Source organism: Spodoptera frugiperda, chromosome 24 (assembly GCF_023101765.2).
Source record: "Spodoptera frugiperda isolate SF20-4 chromosome 24, AGI-APGP_CSIRO_Sfru_2.0, whole genome shotgun sequence".
Classification (NCBI taxonomy): Eukaryota; Metazoa; Arthropoda; class Insecta; order Lepidoptera; family Noctuidae; genus Spodoptera; species Spodoptera frugiperda.
In genome coordinates this window covers 274,011-295,379 of record NC_064235.1, presented here as the reverse complement: position 1 = coordinate 295,379, position 21,369 = coordinate 274,011, and the positions used below count along the sequence as shown (strand labels likewise).

Sequence of the window (21,369 nt, the reverse complement as noted above, 5' to 3'; positions counted from 1 at the left end):
TATAATACAGATAGACATTACACACATAATTCTTATCAATTTCGTCTTTATTTTTTTGCAATCCCAAAAAATATTTTTGACTTTCAACACACTACGGACATGCTTTTGTTATTTGAAACAACAATGTCACCGTTATCGACAACATGGGCAACGCGGCGGCTATCTCTATCGCATCAACTATCGGCCGTCTAGTGATTATTTAGAAGTAATAATAATTTTACAAATTATTTGAAGGTAATGTGAGAAATTGTTGCTAATTGCTATGTTAGTATGGTATCTGCATATTTTATAGTATGTGAGACAGCTCTGACTACATATTGGGGACATAAAAAGTATGAAATTTTGCATACATATTCAGAATTTATTTGAAAAATAAAACAAAATGGGATCCCTTCTTTTTGCATAATGTACCTCAGCTTAACGATTTTGGCACAATTTATTTTGGCATAATAATACTTCGGCATAATTTTTTTTGGCATACATTTTATGTTTGCATAAACATCTTAAAGACTTATTTGTTTTGGCATAAAATTGATTCGCATAACGATAGTAGACCTAATGACTTATGTATGAAATGGTGCTGGTAAACTTGTGGTACCCCATACGATACAAGTCTATTCTGATCTAACCAATTTGCTATAATTTCTGTTGTTTACAATTAAATAATATTATTGGTTTAAATGTAATTAATAAAAAAACACAAAAAATATATTAAAAAAAGACAAAGAACAACAATATATATAATACGAATTCGACTCCACAGTTTATCTAATTCTAAAGTCGTCACATGGCGCGTCGCAGTTCTAGTGTATTGTGTACCACTACCAACCCGTCTTGGTACTTGAGTTATTATTATTATTACTTATTTATTTTAATACATTTATTGGTGAACAGTGTGTGAACAATATTATAATATACAACTTAAAAATACCAAAAACGAGGAATAAAAACGAACTTAAAACTAAAATAAAGGCGTTAGGCGTGGTTAGGCGTCGTTTTTTTAACACATAGTTTGTTTTTATAGAATACTAGCTACTTCCACGCGGTTTCACCCACTCTGCTCGGTTCCTATTGATCGTAGCGTGATGTTTTATAGCCTATAACCTTCCTCGATAAATAAGCTATCCAACACAAAAAGAATTATTCAAATCGGACCAGAGTACCGGAGATTATCGCGTTCAAACAAACAAACTCTTTAGCTTTATAATATTATAGTATATAGTATAGATTTGTTTACTTATAACATTAAAGACATATTACAAAATTTAAGACATATTCCATAGCACGGTTGTAAACCTTAGTGGTTATTTGGTTGCTATTTGTTAATTTTATTGTATTATTCTTTTGTACAAAAATAATTAAATTATAATTTCAATGTTATTTGACGAGAATTATATGGATATTGTTTGTTAATGTTAGTTATCTTAAAAATGATTTTGTAATTCAAATACACGTGAAAGAGTTTTAACACCAGAATCAACAGAGTATAAAAGGTGAAGGTAAATGAAATATAGTTTCTAAACAAATTACTTGTTTACTAGACTATAGTACAGAGAATAGATTGGCATTTATTTTTTAACGCAAAAGAATTATTTAATTGACACTTCAAAGCGTAAAGTTTAGACGCTTTTATAAAAATCAATGCTAAAATAGTAATTCGTTTTCATATTACAAAATATTATATTTCCTAGACACATTTAACACAATTTACACTTACACACATCAATTTATTAACAAAACAAAGCAAAAAAAAAACACTAATTTCAATTTCAAACAAATAAATAAAAAACTACCAAAACTCTTTGATCGTAGTACAAAAATCCCCATACCGTACTACAAAATTACTCGGCTACAATGCAAGGGAATCTCACGGTTATGTCCTGCACATAGGAGTCAAAATCGCTAGCACACAACTAGCAATAGGTATGGCTTTGTGGTACAAGTAGAAACAAATAATAGAATCGATATGATATATTTTTTTCTTTGTCTTTTCTACTTTTTTTATTATTGAGTTATTATATACATTTTTATGTGTTACTTAGCTTCTGCCAGTGGATTTACCTGCGTTCCGGTGGGATAAATAACCTATGTGTTATTTCCAAACCATAATTTACCCCTATACCAAATTTCATCCCGATCCCTTCAGTCGTTTTGACGTAATTGAGTAATGAGTAAAAACATACACATAAACATACAAACTTTTGCATTTATGATATGACTAAGATGACCCCTTCCCCAATCTCCCAATACCCGAATCCCCAATTCTCAAATCTCAATAGGAACTCCTCTGATGTTGCGGGTGCTCATGGGCTATGGCGATTGCTTACCATCAATTAGTGATCTGTCTGCTCGTTTAGCGACTTATACCATAAGTAAATTCTATACATATACATAGTTTTTATAAGAAAAACAAACATCTACTAGTAAGATTTTATTTAAATCAAACGTAACGACACCGATACGATTACGATATTGCATAAAATTTTATTAAACGGGAAATATTTGCAAATAGTTATATGTGTCAATTTCATACCATGGATTTTATTGATACAAAGCGAATATGATAGGTATTGTTATCTCTGATAAGGCAATGCTAACTAATATTATAAATGTGAAGGTTTGTATGTCACAATATTTCTCTTAAACTGATGGGTTGATTTTGATGAATTTTGGCATTGTGATGAATGGGATACTGGAGTGACTAACGGAGTAAGAGGCGAATAAATTTGTCTTAATTTTTAAACTACAAATGAAATGTAAAAGCTTATATCATTTATGAAATATCTCGAAAACTACTGAACGGATTTTTACACAATTTTCACCAATGGATAGCGTAACATTTAATTTACGATGATGAAATTGCAAAAAAAAACAATATATAGTGATTTAAAATTCTGTTTACAAGATTATGACGTCATTTTACACTATTCAACTTATTACCCGACTTCAAAAAAATTAAGAGATTCTTAATTTAAAGGTACCTATTTATTTCTTTTGTCCTTTCATATTGTATATTCTTCCTACTCGAAACAACTTGGGGACGTTCCTTATCAGTTTAGCAGCGTTCTGATAACACGCGCCCAGCGCATGGCTGATAACGCACAGACAGTATTTGTTATTATTATTAGTAATTGAATTTATAATTAAATTCCATGACTTTTGGGAAATACCGTTCTAACAGTATGCAGTTTTAATATTATAGTAATATGTCGATTAATCTGTTTTTCCTTTTACCTTAAACATGTTTGGATTTAATATTTATAATGATTAATCAAATGTTTCTTTAGGAAATTTAATATTAAAAAAAAAATTAGTAAATAAAAAAATAGTAGCCTACAGTCTTTTTTAAGGGGGGAAAATCATCCTTGGGCGAGGCGAAAGGGAGTGTCAGACTTTTACTGACTAAAAACCACTCCGTTCCTACTACTGCTTTTCGAGCCGGAGCCCCGGTAAACCCGCTAGGTAGTCCGCAGCTCTGGGTAGGCAACGTCAATAGGTTGCGCGACATCGCCACGTCTGCCTACGCTGCTCATAAACAATTGGCGAGGATGTGGCGGGCTTGTAATAACCCATATTTGCAAATAAACTCTCTTTATCTTTATATTGTCTCAAAAAAATAAAATACTCATAGTACAGTAAAAAAAAATACACCTGCCATCAAATCGCTCCCGCTACAGCTTATACCAAACACCGCAGCCGAACAGTAATTTCATCCATGAAATAGTTGGTGTTACCAAATAGGGATTAGAGTGAGACACCACTACTCGCAGCTAGGCGTGCGAGCGAGATAGGACATTGTGTGGAGCGCTCTCTCGATTTCTGAGCTTCGTTCGTAGTTTAAACGTATCTTTTTGGGGTAAGCAGGGTAGTGCGGTTTTGTGTAATGGTTCTGTATGTTTGTATTTCTTGTGTGTTAGTTATAAATATCTTAATGGTTTATTAGGTTGAAGTTTTGGGATGAATCAAAGGTTAAGTTTGATTATTGTGTTAACGGTCGTATTCAGAGTCATTTACGGTCAATTTCAATAACCTATCTATCTGTAGATTTGCTTACTAGATACCGGTAAACTATGGCAACTTTACCAGACCCTTGGCAACTTTACCATACTATAGGTATTCGGTATAAACTCATTTATCTAAAAATCTACCCACTAGAATTCTGTTTTGTAATAGTAGTATTTTTTAGACTTTAAAAGGAAATATTTACTATATTTTGCGTAGACGTAAGACTGCTATTATGCCAGTACTGGCCGTCACAATGTATGCGTAGAAAATGTGCTAAAAGTTACGTAGTTACCTTTAAATTGTACTCACTAGAGCATATGTATTAGTAAAATCAATTCGAATTCAAACAGGGAATAGAACCTAGTAACCCGTATACAACAATCACTATTTACAACAGGAAAAACCACGAAAAAAGTCTTATAATTGAAAAAAGAGCAGCCTGAATAAATATAACCCGAAACGACTTACATACACAAACATGTCTATGTATTATATACTAAAACGTTAAAGGGACATACAGCCCTTGGATCTTTGAAATAGGGGTGAAAATCGCTTGTACATAAAAATAAAGCCTTTTTCAGTATCGATAGTAGCAAAATATTTAAAATAATGATATTAATTCCTGATACTCAATAATTATCGAAAAATTTATTAAAATTGCCATTTACTGGTTTTTTATGGTATAAGCTGGTAAACGAGCATGAAACACCAGAGGCGTTACAAGTGCGTTGTCGGCTTTTTGGGGCTTAGGAATTTAAGGGTTGTTGGGGAATCCGGAATTGGTGAGATTGGGAAAGGGGTTATTAGGGCCTCCGGTAACCTCACTTACACAACGAAAGCAAGCGTTGTTTCACGTCGGGTTTCTGTGAGGCCGTGGTATCACTTCGGTCGAGTTAGCCCATAGTCGGGTATACCACACCCGCGGGAAGAATAGGGATGGTGATAAAATATTATATTCCACGCAAAGATACGATTTGAGTATCGATTATAATAATGTAATGTAAGATAAAACTTATTCCTTTATGTATGAGTTAGATCAAAGGCACATATTGTACATAGTAAGTAGCTAGAGAATTGGTAGCTCCTGTTTACCCCCCTTGGGAGGTAACCGTGTTTATGTACATCAATTTATTACGTAATTGTGTCCTTCGGTTTTCGACACTCCGAGGTCAGGGTAGCATGTAGACTTGAACAGACATGAACAGAAAGTCATCCGTCTTTGTCCCTTTTTAAGTAGTCGTCAAAACTACACATAGAATACGAGTATCACCACACTTATTTCTAGATAGGAGTGTAGCTAGCGCCGCCGGGTCAATTATACGGCATAAGCAAAATGTATACTAAAGTCCAAATAATCAATTCCTTCTTTCTTTGCCTAAAGCATGCGTCCAAAAGTTAGCAGAAAGTTTAGGAAAATTTATGTCGTCGTAAGGGTCTCCAAACATGGGTTTATTGTTATAGCGTCGGTAAGACTCCTCTTTGAGGCTTGAGACAGGGCGAGAAAAGCTATTGGATGCTATCCCTCAAAAAAAAATAATTAAAAAGGCCCTCAAACACATTTTTATACGGGGTTGCGAAAAAGCACGCTACTCCACTGCTTCTAGATAATGCCTACCTAGACCTACGGATAGAGGCATACTATGAACCTACAGACTTTCTTATAAAACTATAAGAAAATACTAGCTTCTGCTAGCGGACTACCACGCATTTTCGTCGAATAAAATCTACCTCAGTTTCAAATTTCATCGCGACCCTTTCATCCGTTTTGGCGTGATTGAGTAACAAATCTATACTTATAATAAATCTGTAGAGTGGTCAATTCTGTACATGAAATATATTTCCAAAATAACTATCAGCGGGTGATTAGTGATCTACTGACGCCAAAAATGCAATCAGAAAAATTTTTGTCTGTCTGTCTGTCTTGAGTCTGTCTGTCTGTCTGTCTGTATGTTCTTTATAGAAATAAAAACCACTCGACAGATTTCAATGAAACTTGGTACAATATCTTCATACTCCTGGGCAGGTTATAGTGTACTTTTCATCACGCTACTATCAGTAGGAGCAGAGCAGTAAATGTTGGGAAAACAGGAGAACTTACTCCTTTTTAAGCTTCCGTCGCGTGTGCAGCCTTAATGGTTAAAGCTACACAGAAATAATGTATGAAAGGAAATGTTCTCCTTAAAATTGTTTAAAAAATATTCTACGACAGCAAATGTCTATCTCTTATGGTTAACTCACAATAACACGTATAACTCCCGATAGCTTAGCAGTTCGGAGCTTTCTGATTGTATTTGTCTACTCTTACGTTTATAACACTCTCATTCATTCATTCATTCATTCATTCATATTATAATAAATCTGTAGAAGGGTCAATTCTGTACATTGAAAATATAGAAAAAATAAATAGTAGGGGGTGTTACTGGATCGATACCAAACCCAAATTGATTTTTTTTTGTCTGTCTGTCTATATGTTCAGGCATCACGCATTTATTTTTCAGTTTTATTCTACAGAACGCGAGCTCAACAGCAGTAGCTCAAAAGAGGGATCTCTTTAATTATTATGGGCCTCGCCGTATTTGGGTCCAATAGATATTTATAAGATGTCATTGTCAGAGTTACTCAAAATGGAGAAATAAAATTTCCTCGCGAAGACCAACATCCGCGCGGACGGAGTCGCAGGCGGAAGCTAGTATACAAATAAAATCAGAAACTATCGCATTTATAATATTGGTAAGAATTGATAAAGAGCTTCTAAACGCTAGAACTCACCTCGCCATGTAGACCCCTGCCTTCCGGAGTGTTCTCCGGCATGAAGTACAGCCGCAGACTGACCAGCGTCTGGTCGGAGACGCGGTCCGTCCATAGTAGTTGGAGCTCGCCTGCAGAAGACATGGCTATGTTAAAGATATTCGAGCAGACAGATCATCTGATGGTAAGCAATCGCCGCCGCCCGAAACACCAGAGACGTTACAAGCGCGTTGCCGGCTTTTGGGGGTTAGTAATTTAAGGGTTATTGGGGAATCGAGGATTGGGAAAGGGGTATTTGGGCCTCCGGTAACCTCTCTCACACAACGACAGGTTTCTGTGAGGCCGTGGTTGGTTGATTCGCATCGATAAATCAGAGCGCCAAACGCGCTCTCATTTCGATTACTTTAAGCGTAAAGCAGACTCATACTAAGGATACAGAACATTTTTTAGCTTTTGCCCATGATTTCGGGTTACCGCGACTCCAGCTCGAAGCAGAAGTAAGAGCAGGGTGATTTTTAATCCGTAAGTGTTTCGCGAAGATGCCCTTCCGCGTACGCGAGGTAGTTGATGATTTACTGGTCACATTTCGCCGCAGACTTAGGAACATGAACATGTTTTTTTTTTAAAAAAAACACGTTGCCCCACATTAGGATTTTCTCCTGTGTCGTGGGTGCGTTTACAAACATAAAATTTCACATGCACATGACACACCTAGACCCGGAACAACAATCTGTGGATCACACAAAGAGTTGCGGGAATCGAACCCGCGACACGTTGCGCGGCAGCCAGTTGCCCAGCCACCGCGCCAACCGTGCAGTTAAAGCATGTACCTATAAGTACAACATGTTTAATACTTACTTTATAAAAATTTTGCCATTATTAATTGGAGATATCTGCTTCCAAATTCAGTTGCAAGATTCCACTACACACACAAACATTGCAAGTTAAATATTAATAAATAAAAATCTCCTTACCTATAGACACCAGCTCTGAATCCTGCCAGACCTTGACGAAGAAGAAGTCCCCGATGGCTATGATCTTCTCCGAGGGTCCCGTTAGCCGGAGCGCCTTGTAGAAGGTGTACTGGCCGTGCTGGCCACACGGGGCTCCCACCAGCTGGAACAAGAGATGGGGGGCTTTAGGACATGCGTAGATTTGTTTTTTATTATTTTTATACTTTTTTTTATTTTATTTTTTTGAAGGTGGAAAATCATCCAGTGACTTCTCCCGCCTTGGGCGAGGCGAGAGGGAGTGTCAGACTCTTACTGACTAAAAACCACCCCGTTCCTACTCCTGCCCGTCGAGCCGGAGCCCCGGTAAACCCGCTAGGTAGTCCGCAGCTCCGGATTAGGCATCAGCCCTATTTTTTTTTTATACTTAGGCTGCGGTTCCACGGACACGGAGCGGGACGTAAAGGAGCTTAGCGGTGCACGAATTCACCAATCACTATGCTCGAAATCTTTTCCATTGAAGCGGAGCGGAGATTGTTCAATTCGTGCACCGCTAAGCTCCTCTTCGCGTCAGTGGAACAGCAGCCTTAACAGGATGGCGTTTAGCCATCATCTCGCCTGGTGGTAAGCGATAATGTGGCTGAACGATGGAGCACGCCTGCCTAAGGACAACCAGTGCAATCGGGGCTTAAAGACACCCAAGTTATATTTTGTAGGAAACACAGATTAACTTCTACCAGCGGTTTCACCACGGTAACCGGGTAAGAAGTAGCATAATATGTGTTATTCCAGACTATAATCTACATCTGGAGCTGCGGACTACCTAGGGAGTTTACCAGGGCTCCGACTCGAAGGGCAGGAGTAGGAACGGGGTGGTGTTTAGTCAGTAAGAGTCTGACACTCCCTGTCCCCTCGCCCAAGGCGGAAGATCTCATTGGATTATCCCGCATTTTATTATCAAAAAAAAAGCGATATTATTGGTTTGAAATATCGCGTGATGTCACTTCTAAGTTTTATACGTAGATATGACGTATTTGTGGCACCCGCGGGAAGAAAAGAGGTGGTCACAATCCCAATATATATATATGTTCTATCCATCACCATACCGCCTACTACACCTGCTTACCCCCTTTCAAACAAAAACCCTTAAAGATATCTTAACTACTTAAATTTTAATCAACGGCCGTGGTATCGTGGTATCAAGTGGCTTTACAGACAATTAATACACCAGTGTATCATGGACTCGCTTTGAATGAGCGCTCCGAACATTCGACGGTCAGTTTATACTGGTTATATATAGACCTGAACAAACCAGTGTATCATGGCCTCGCTTTGTATGATCTTCCCCAACATTCGACGGTCAGTTTATACTGGTTATATATGGACTTACCATAACCAGTGTATCATGGTCTCGCTTTGTATGATGTTCCCCAACATTCGACGGTCAGATTATACTGGTGTTTCATACATCTATACTAGACATCCAGTTTACCATGGTCTGGCTTTGTATGGTCTTTCCGTACATTCGACGGTCAGTTTATACTGGTGATGCATAGATTGATGTTGAGTACTGTGTATCTAGGTAATCAATAGTGGCTAGTTCTAGGTACTAACGTATAGTCTAGTGCATTCAGCTCTCGATGTATGTGTAACTTTGATTACTAATTATTTTTATTATAAGTAGAGATTAAGGTTCAAAATTGATAGATTTTGGTTTTTATTGCGATGCGGACTGCCTGGCGGGTTACCGGAACGGGGTGGTTTAAATTAGGTAAAATTAAATTACAACTAGTAATTTTTGAACTGAAGCTAAAACAGACAAGCGGTTTGATTGGTTTGTATTAATACACAGACAGACATATCTAAACTATACATATAATAAGGGTTCCTTGTTGACAACGGAACCTTAAAAAAATTGCGTAGACGTCGTTCTTCTCAATTTGAAGCTACACTTACTACACAGCTACATACATACATACGAGCATCTATAGTTTCACTGACGGACAATTTAATTTGTCGTTTTAAAAGTGACAAATTAAGAAATAATAGAAATAAATGCTCAAAGCAATTTCTTTGACTTTGAAATAAGCTTTTGACACGCCAAGTCCCGCAAAAAAGCCAGAGATGTGTCACTGCACTTCATATTGCACCGGAGATGCACATGCAGCGCAGACGACTCCAACAAACTCTGGCGACTATCCAACACATGCTGCTCAAATAATTGTCATTTATCATCTTCATACTATAATCAATTCAATCAATGAGCTGTTGTTGCCACATCATCACAGATGACAGTCCACTGCTGGACTATGAGCCTCCTCTACTTAAGAAGGGTTTGCCATGATCTCAACACTTTTTTTAAGGGGGTAAATCGTCAAATGTCTTCCCCGTCTTGGGCGAGGCGAGAGTGTCAGACTTTTACTGCTTTTCGAGCTGGAGCCCCGGTAAACTCGCTGAAACCATCCAGCAAGTTTACCGGGCGCGTTCCGCACGCGCCTCAAAGAGCCATCAGACCACCACAGATGGGGCCCAGTAGGACTGATGCCTGATCCGGAGCTGCGGACTACCTAGCGGCCTTAGCGGGGCTCCGGCTCGACAAGCAGGAGTAGGAACGGGGTGGTTTTTAGTCAGTTAGAGTCTGACACTCCCTTTCGCCTTGCCCAAGGCGAAAGAAGTCATTGGATGATTTTACCCCTCAAAAAAAAAAGTGTGCCTACGTGTGTCACTGGACAGTGAACCTCGCTACCACCAGTTGACTGGACATCTACACTACATAAGCTGCTGTTTACATGTGAACATTAGCTCATGACGATACTAGCGTACATGTGTCACTGGACAGTGAACCTCGCTACTATCAGTTGACTGGACATCTACACTACATGAGCTGCTGTTTACGTATCAATATTAGCTCATGACGATACTAGCGTACATGTGTCACTGGACAGTGAACCTCGCTACCATCAGTAGACTGGACATCTACAGTAAATGAGCTGCTATTTACATGTGAACATTAGCTCATAACGATACCTAAGTACGTGTTTCGCCTGGACAGTGAACCTCGCTACCATCAGTTGACTGGACATCTACACTACATGAGCTGCTGTTTACATGGCAACATTAGCTCATGACGATACCAGCGTACGTGTGTCACTGGACAGTGAACCTCGCTACCATCAGTTGACTGGACATCTACACTACATGAGCTGCTGTTTACATGTGAACATTAGCTCATGGCGATACCAGCGTACGTGTGTCACTGGACAGTGAACCTCGCTACCACCAGTTGACTGGACATCTACACTACATGAGCTGCTGTTTACATGTGAACATTAGCTCATGACGATACCAGCGTACGTGTGTCACTGAACAGTGAACCTCGCTACCATCAGTTGACTGGACATCTACACTACATGAGCTGCTGTTTACATGTGAACTTTAGCTCATGACGATACCAGCGTACGTGTGTCACTGGACAGTGAACCTCGCTACCATCAGTTGACTGAACATCTACAGTACATGAGCTGCTGTTTACATGTGAACTTTAGCTCATGACGATACCAGCGTACGTGTGTCACTGGACAGTGAACCTCGCTACCATCAGTTGACTGAACATCTACACTACATAAGCTGCTGTTTACATGTGAACATTAGCTCATGACGATACCAGCGTACGTGTGTCACTGGACAGTGAACCTCGCTACCATCAGTTGACTGGACATCTACACTACATGAGCTGCTGTTTATTCTGTACTTCTCGGAAGGTAAAAACAACGTATTCACTTATCGAGATTCCCAGTAGGTAGGTAGGTACGAGGAAAAAGTATATATTTTGTTTTGTTTCTAACGAAAACTTTGAAACAATTTTGTCAAAATGGAGTTTTTATTCGTAAAATGTAAATAAGGAAAGCCAGAGTAACTGTTTGCGTCGTTGGTCAAGTGGTAAGCAAGTGCGACTGGCTAGCATGAGGTCATGAGTTCGATTCTCATTAAATATCTTCTCTGATAAATTTTGTTACGGGATATAAGACAATTGTTCATGTCCCTGGTGCATCCCAGGCTGTTTCGGTGTTTGCATGGTTGTATTATATCTAACTGACTACTGTAAATACTGGTGTACAATTGTATCATACCAAAAAAGAAAAAAAAACTAACTATAGGACCACGCCTTCACCAGTCGACTTCGCAACCACTGCACCAAACATAAAGACATTAACAGAAAAATTCAAAAAAAGAACAAAAAAAGTATCTGCTCGACACACTAACGGTACTTTTCAAACACTTTGAATTGAGAATCAATAAAATATAAAATTGTACCGGCTTGGTTAGAGGGAGACGGCGCCGTACGAGTGAAAGGGATAGGTATACGGTTGTCAGCTACGTATCTTTGCAAGTTCAATGATCATTTTGAAAGATTCTGTGAGTGAAGCTATTTCGCTGAAAGTTTTTTTATGAAACGAGCAGACGTATCACCTGATGGTAAGCAATCGCCGCCGCCCATGGACATTTGAAACACCAGAGGCGTTACAAGTGCGTTGCCGGCTTTTGGGGGTTAGGAATTTAAGGGTTGTTGTTCGGGAATCGGGGATTGGGAAGGGTTGAATTGGGCCTCCGACAAGTTTTTGGACATTGGTCTAAATATTGCACACGTAGCGTCACTTGAAAAATGCATACAAATGACAATAAGTGACGTAGTAAAGACTAATGCTTGCATCCATGCATTTTGCTTAACACATAGAACGCCGTGGTGGTCACCGGTGACCGACGTTAGCGGAGGATTTACCTTCAACAGTTTTCTATAGGCAGTCAAAGACTCAAAAACAATAAAAAGTACGAACAGGGTAGATGACAAATTTTTATTTCAATGTCCGTCTTGTAGATTAAAACATTACAAATACTTTCGTAAATAATTATGTAGGTATATCGATTTTAAATGACGTTTCATTACTAGGTACTTTAAATTCTTATCTCTCAACCAATGACAGGCGAGAATGTGAGCTTACTTCGAAAATTATAACCTTTTTTTATAGGAAAAATCATCCAATGTCTTCTCTCGCCAGGGCGAGGCGAGAGGGAGTGTCAGTCTCTTACTGACTAAAAACCACCCCGTTCCTACTCCTGTTTTTCGAGCCGGAGCCCCGGTAAACCCGCTAGGTAGTCCGCAGCTCCGGAAAATTATAACCTAGTACTACTACTAAGCCTAATGCCTTAGGTATAATACTATTTTTCAAAAAGAGTTGGCAGAGGTGTACATTAAATTTATAATGTCCAACACTAAAGTAAAATTAACAGTATTATCACGCTTATTTCCCCTCAAAGGACAAGCAGAACGCACCCCTTCTCTTCAATTACCGTCCTATTGTTATAGGGGATCCCGCAATACATTGAGCACAAATCCAAACTGCGTGGTATTATTATTTTTTCTAGGTACGGTGTTGTTTCCGGGAAAAATAATAACTAGGTAGGTAGGTAAAAGTTTTTTTTTATCATTGTATAGTAACAAAACAGAGAACACTTTGGAACGAGCGCCTAGCTTCACTGACGGACAATTCAATTTGACGTTTCAAAAGTGCCTAATTTAGGATTAATTGAAATGTTTTGACTTTGACTTTGAGTATGAAATTGTAGCCAGTCTAAATAAAAAGAACTGCAGTAGTTATTAAGTGTGGGAGAGCCATGCTTCGGCATGATTGGGCCAGAAAACTCCTTAGCAGTTTTAAGGAACAGAGAGTAAAGTTCCCTAAGAAAAGAAGGATCCTCCGACCAGGCGAGGTGATCATGCCTGGCGGGCTTTCTGCCCAACTGTTATTCGTTGGGATTTTCTATCCATGTTTATTCGCACGTAAACTTCACATGTGGGATGTAGGATTTTTATGACGTCATCCGTTGATTTGCTTGTCGTCTATGTGCGACTTCTGTCATCTGTCTCTTGTCAGGTGTAGCCCCAAAGTTATAGAAAAAAATTACGCGAAACGATTTGAAACAACATTATTACATTATGTACTCTGTCTACCTCTTTGGAGTAATAAGGCGTGATGTCCTCTGTACTAATTACTAAGCTAAAGAGTTGGTTTGTTTGAACAAGCCAATCTCTGAAACTATTGGTCCGATCTGAATATAATGTTTGTGTTGGATAGTGCATTTATCGAAGGCTTATAGGCTATAAAACATTACGCTACGATCAACAGGAGCCGAGTAGTGAACCGCGCGACAGTAGCTGACTAAATAAAACACCCGGTGCTGCGGATTACCTAGCAGATTTACCGGGGCTCCGGCTCGAAAAGCAGGAGTAGGATGGGGTAGTTTTTAGTCAGTAAGAGTCTGACACTCCCTCCCGCCTCACGCAAGGCCCATACACCAATCATTGGATTGGTTTTCCCCCTCTTAAAAAAAAGCTGAGCAAGTGAAACCGCATGAAGTAGCTAGTGTAGACAAAATAAAACACAAGTATAAGAATTAGCTAGTCACATTCATGTTTATTTTGATCACATTAGTCACCAAAGTCGCCATCCTTATTTTGACTCCGTGCTGTTACGGGGAAATTCGTAATTGAAAAACCCAATGCATTTTTTTGCACCTATTATATTGATATCCTCTAATCCTCAACAGTCAAGTATCTGATGCTCAATCACATTTTCGGTGACTGTATAATAGAGTAGATGAGTAATTATTATTTCAATGTCTTGTAGATTATTTTAAAATATTAGACACGTATTTTATTTATTTTCCTAGGGAAATAAATATTTTCGAAGATAATATTGATATTTCGATTTGTTGTTTGAAATGTCGCGTGACGTCACTTAGTTATTGGTACGATTTATATGTAGAAATTATGTATTTGCTCGGTTTTGGTACGTTGTGGCGGGCTTGTCCCATATAAAAATTATGGTAAGCAATCGGCTCCGCTCATAGACCCGTCCCGCCAATGAACGGCGCCGATTGCAAACACTTCACGAGTTAGAAATGCGTTGCTGGACTTTTTGCGGGGTTAGGGGCACACAACGCAAGCGTTATTTCACGCCGATTTTCTGTGAGGCCGTGGTATCCTTCCAGTCGAGCTGGCCCAACTTTTGAAGGTAGGATAATCATCCAATGGCTTCTCCCGCCTTGAGCTTGGCTTCTAACGCGAGAGGGAATGTCAGACTGTTACTGACTGAAAATCACCCCGTACCTACTCATGCTTACTTTAGCAAGATGAAACAAAACATATAATCACGCTATTTTATCCAAGATAGAGCTGTACATATACTATACAATGTAACACCCACTTTTCACCAGTTATTATAATACGAGTCTCATGTAATAAGGGGTGAGAAAAACAAACCCTAGATCAGCCTAATCTAGTCTTTATTACCTATGTACTAAGTGTTTTCTTTACATACGTTTTATATACACATAGGTACATACATTTAATCTATTTTTATTACATTTTATTCTTGGAAAACGGGAATAAATAATAATTTGGGACATATTTCGGCCAACCTTTAGTGTGAAGAGTTTAGGTAGAGTCGTGCCGTCTCGCTCGCTCGCACGGCTTTTCAAAATGTACGACCGTGAACTACGGGCCGTGTCAGGGGTGTCAGGATGCTTAACCGACTTGTGATAAAAGGGGGAGTTGTGTGTGACGTGGTAAAAAGTTACGTGAAAAGGGTCGTTTTCGTCTATTAAGTGATTACAAGTATGTCGAGGTCGAGAAAATGTCGGTTCGATTTCTGAGTCAAATAAAGTGAAAAGGTGCGTTTAACAATTACTGATAATAATATGAACGATTGTAGTCAATGTAAGTTTATGTACACTTATTGATTGGGAAAAAAATATCAGAGAAATTGTAAACATATATTTTTTAAAAGAGTAACGAATGGAGTTTCTTTCTCGTTCTTCTCCATTCGAAGCTACACTTTAGAACGAGCACCTAGCTTCACTGACAGACTACATTAGTTGACATTTCAAAAGTACCTATTTATGGTTTAATTAGAATAAATTATTGGACTTTGACTTCGAATCGTTATCAACTACGTAGAAAAATGTATTTTTTTTTTTCACGAGAAACCTCACTCGAGATTCCAACCGCACACACCACGCTCGGTAGCCACACATATGTTCAATACGACAAGCGGAAACAATATTTAAATGTATTATAATTTTAATACGGTCTGTGAACACGAATCGATCGAGTATAGGCTCGCCAAAGGGTGAAGTAATATTTGACTTTACATCGGTAGGGATAACTATTTAACATGCAATCAGGTTATTATGATTATTATCAGTTAGCTACTGATATTCTACTGCTGAGTGTGTAGAATAATCTACACCTGATGGTAAGCACCGCCAATGGACACCGGCAAATTCTGAGGAGTTATACATCAACAGTCTATAAGTGGCCACTGTTGACCAAAGGCCTCTTCTCAAACAAAGAAGGTTTTTATTAATCAGCTAACATGTAACATATTGACGAAGTACCTAGTTATAATGATAAAATAAACATTTAAGAACAAAATAATCATCAACAGCCTGTTAGTGGCCACTGCTGATCAAAGGCCTCTTCTCACACAGAGAAGGTTTGAGCATTAATCGCCACGCTTACTCAATGCGAGTTGGCGATTTTAAACTTAACTATAATTAGAAATAATAAGCACAGGTTTCCTCAGACTCTTGCTGACTAACACACCATCCCGTTCGTACTGCTGCAGAGCTGCAGACCCAATACCTAACTAGCTCGTCCATAGCCTCGGTTATTCAACTCTATTTGTAGCCATACTGGGGCTACGGCATTTTAGCTGAGCACTGGTCTTTATAGCGCTCTTGCTTATTTATTTACTTTTAAAATTATTTTCTTGTATTGCCTGCAATATTTTATTTATAATGGTATGGTACAAATAATTCTATCTTATTATAATAATTATATCTTTCCTGAGATATTTTTCAAGGTCAAAGTAAATAGGTACTTTCTAAGTCTGTGTGCTCCATCTTCGGCCACATCTTCGCTTCGCCGTCCTGGCAGTAAGCGGGTTGGTGGCCAAACGCAGACTTATCAACGTTAAAAAAAACTGTTTTTCTTACATTCTAGTCTTACTCTCCAGGTAAAACAAAAGTGCCTCTTAAATTAATATTATTTAAAAAAATAACAAAATGATTGGCTTGCGTGGCAGCCCTACGTTGAAACCCTATTCTCTAATGTAACACCCGTATATTGGTTTAGGGATCGCTAGCCAGCGGCGCCCAAACTTTCACAACAACGTTCTTCTCAAAATATTATCCACTAACTTTGATTTTTTTATATACAATGTGAATAAATAACTATGTTCTATTTCTATTTTGTGGTAGCCCTTAGTTGGTAAGCAATCGCCGCCGCCCATGGATACCCGAAACACTAGAGGCGTTACAAGTGCGTTGCCTTTTGGGGGTTAGGAATTTAAAGGTTGTTGGGGAATCATTGATTGGGAAGGGCAACATAACGCAAGCGTTGTTTCACGACAGTTTTCTGCTCGGCCGTGGCATCACTCCGGTCGAGCCGGCCCATTCGTGTCGAAGCATGGCTCTCCCACACTTAAATGTTCTTATTTTACATACAATTAAAGTATTGCCAAATAGCATTCTTCAAAAGTAATGCAGAATGCACTTATGACCACAGATGTACATCTCTACTCATGCCCACAAGTAAAAACAAGCGTAACGTTACGTCTAATATTAAATTATTGATTTTATTTAATCCTATCACAACACCGCTGCGCGAAGTGTGTAAGCGACTCGAACATTGAACACCTCTGCCTACCCCTTGAGGTATAGAGGCTTAGTTTCATTTGTGTATAAAATATTGACGACTAGAAAGCTCGAAACACTCAAATATACGATTTAGGTTTTAAACATTGCAAGAAACTTATCAAGAGAAAAGTTTCAAATAAAAAAAACTTGCAATTTGCAAAAACACGTTACACATGTACGCTTTTACGCTGAAACGGCTGAAACGATTGTAATGAATTTTGGTATAAAGATAGATGATGGAGATAGTGATTATTTCAATTTAAAATAATTTTCAGTAAATTACAGCTACGTTCAAATAAGCCGACTACACTTTTTAAAGTCCAATCGTGATAGGTACATACAGGTCAAACAGAAAACCTTTTTTGAAGTCTGTAAAAAGTCTCCAAAACGCGAACGAAACCACGAACAACACTAAAAAAAACTGCGTTTAGAAAACCAAAAAGCAAAAAGTGACTATTATAAGTACTGATAGGCTATCCACCCACTGCTAGGTAAGAAGCCGGTGCCTCCTCCTATTTTTGAAGTCGGTAAAACTACGTTATACCTTTACCCTACTCAGGAATCGAAGTGACCAACAAAACGGAATAGAAAGTACCTTCCATATTGATAGATTAATTATTTATTGTAGTAGCTAGTTAGTTATTGATCTACCAGTTACGTCGAGGTCACTTCGAAACAGTTTATTCAGACCAGTACTTGAGGGCAAATTGCAGGAAAATATTGCCTGCGTGTAATCAGGGTTTAAAACCTACTCCGGTTCTCGAATGCGAAGTTTCGTTTAATCTTCAGCCGTACATTTTATTGATGTACTAATAGAATTACTTGAAATAACGTTTTATTTTTAATTTCATATCAAAACCTATTTATTTATCTTCATTTCATTCGTTCATTTTTGTTCACCAAAGTTCGCAATTAATAGAATTGTTGTATGCAATCTGCGAAGTTTTTTCGTTTGTTCGTTGAATTAGAGTAGGCCCCCAGACTACTTTTCCACCAGAGATGTGCTATGTTACGTTGCTGTGGATGCGTTTGGCTTCCACCAATCATGTTCATTGGTACACATAGCTTACAACTGGTAGAAACGGAGTCAGATAAGCTATGTTTTTTATATGGAAAGATGCGTGTTATCTACTATTGATACATCGAATATCCGAGTTGTGCATCTTCCTCGCACAGATACATAGCTTAGTATCAGTGGTAACGGACACATAGTTTCACAGTTTAGCTATTATATCCTCGTAGCATAGCTACATAGAACATTTTTTGTGGAAAAGCACGTTAGAAAGTCCAGACAACTCGGGAAAAAGTCTCATTTGTACTAGGTTTCGAAGAAAACGCAAAAATAACAACGCAACGTCACGCCTTTTATCCCCGAAATGGTAGGCAGAGGTGCACATTACGACACGTAATGCCGGTATACAATGTACATCCACTTTTCACCATTTGTGTTATAAGTCCCATGTAATAGGGGTTGAGCCTATTGCCATATGCATGCATGCAAAAATAAATAGGGTAAATGAATACTTAGATACTTGTAAAAATAACTATAGATAAATTAAAATGGCCGCTATTAGATATTTGTGGGGGAAAACCATAGCAAACATCTAAACACAATAACAGAATATAATATTAGCTAATACTGTTATTTTTACCTATTAAGCGTTATTCTAGAATAATCACCCACATTTCATTCGTATCTAGAACCGTATGCTCACAGACATAAGAGTGAATTTCGCACTAACAAGATTGTAGAACTTCATGGAATCTTTTTGTTCGATATTTTACAATGAAATATATTTTTAAACAATAATTAACTATCGTAACTGCTATATTTGTTTAAAATACTTTGCTATTGGCAGAAAAAATGGATGCTTAAGTTTATTGTAAAAAAAAATGGATCGAATGCCTATGCCTCCATAAAAAAAGAAAAGAATGGCTACCATAGATAGCGGGATGGGGTGTCGTTATCGATATGTGATCAATAGATATCGATAGTTAAGCATTATGATCGATAAACGATATTATGCAATTCTTATTAACTTAGAAATAAATCAGACTACATTCTTAAGATTTTATAGGAAAAAAATACATAAAATTATAAATTCACACCAAGAGACGGCATTGATAGGCATTTTAATTTATAATTATTTTACCCTTTTAAAACATTCAAGTCTATAGCTATTCAAATAAAAACAATAATTAAGTCAGTCCGAAATATATTTATTAAGCTATTGTACTTTTTTTTATTAAATATTGTTATTTCCGACATTACGTGCCTGCCTACTGATACGGCCAGAGTCGCATCAAGGCGATTCCATCTTTATCTGTTCAGGCTTAAGTATCAAGATTGTTTGAAGCAGCGCGACCCATAAACCGTTACGTAAATAAGCACAAGTAGATACGGTTTCTATTTTGTTGCTAAGGTTAAATTTAACTGATAGTGAAGCGTGGCTTCACCTGTGTTGTGTGCAGTGAGCATTACATTCGTTTTATTTTCCTCTTTGCTTCATTAACGATGTTTTTAAACAGCTTCTATTTCGAAGACAAAAACTATTGTGTTCTTTTAAAAGTAAATTGAATAATGATTATGCATTATTAATTACTTGGAACATACAAAAATCTGCTAAATCACATTAAATAAATACCTACTTAAGCTCTTAACTGATAATACGCGAACGAATAAACAATTATTATGTACAAAGATATAATCTTACCCGATAAACAAAAGAGGGTCACTTCAAAATCTCCACACTGGCGTGATTAAAATAAAAACGAGAACGTTTCTAACAAGTCAACAGTTTCTTCAAACAAAACAATAGCTCAATAAATTAAACTAAACGGTGATAAAACAGTCCTAGAGTGAGACATGGTGCATATAAATAGATGTTCTAATTTAGGGTTTATGGGTCGCAGATTATCCGAAGTATTCTCGCGCTGCGTTGGCGAATGATTTTAAAATGGACAAAAATCTTATTATAAACGCCGTTGAATGGCGAGCGAGCTACGTCATCACTTGTTAACAATATTAGCCAGAGAAAACACATAACGAAGTGGGTTTTATTGGTTATTTGTGTAAAAATTAGCTGAGAATAAACAAACGAGACAGGTGCGTGAGATACAGCCCTTGTGTTGTCAGTAAAACATAATATATCTCTGTTTATGTATCTAATTCTAAAGTTTTAAGTAGTTTTATCCAAGATGGCAGTCAAAAACCGGGTCGCGTTAACTTTATTTAGACAATGATTTAAATATTTAGTACCGAAATGACCTACTGAAGCGTGCCTGCACAAAAATACACTCGCTCCAGTCATAAGTACGAAAATAAAAGTTAAAATTACGAAAATATTTGTTTTTAAATAACGTTTGTTTACTTTGTTGGCAATATGTCATCACTAAACACACTCGACGTCGTTAGTTAATTAACTCGATATAATATGGATCGAGTAATTTAAATTTCAAATCAATCTCGACGAGATAAGAGTAGGAATGTTGAAATCGAATTCTTAATATACAAAATTCAATCGATCTTCATAAATTCAAAAAAATAAAAATATGTCTAACTCCACAAAAAACGTCTAAACATTTCATTTAATGCCAGAATAACATTTATAAAAATGGTATTGCCAACGATAAAACGAGGTCGATAAATCAACCGGTGACTAATCGATCATACAAAAACCATAAACTCTAAAATGAATAAAAAATCATAAAACGTTAAACTTAATTGAAATTTCGTAACATCGATGTCGATAATTTTATTATTGCGCCACATCACTAGTAGTTGCTGATATGGCGGACACGGCAGGGTACAGTGGAGTAATAATAATAATTTCTTTCAAATACTTTTACGTATTTACTTATCTTTCAACAATCTTCTAATGACTGAAATATTATTTATTAATGTTCA

The 21,369-nt window shown here is 37.6% G+C and overlaps 1 protein-coding gene across 1 annotated transcript in view; it reads right to left on the bottom strand.

Annotated features, from left to right (window-relative positions):
• Positions 1 to 21,369, bottom strand: part of LOC118278573 (uncharacterized) — a 93,679-nt gene that overhangs the window by 71,346 nt on the left and 964 nt on the right. Inside the window, 2 exon segments of the mRNA XM_050703352.1 lie at positions 6,775 to 6,884; positions 7,728 to 7,869. Coding sequence (XP_050559309.1) covers positions 6,775 to 6,884; positions 7,728 to 7,869 — 252 coding nt within the window.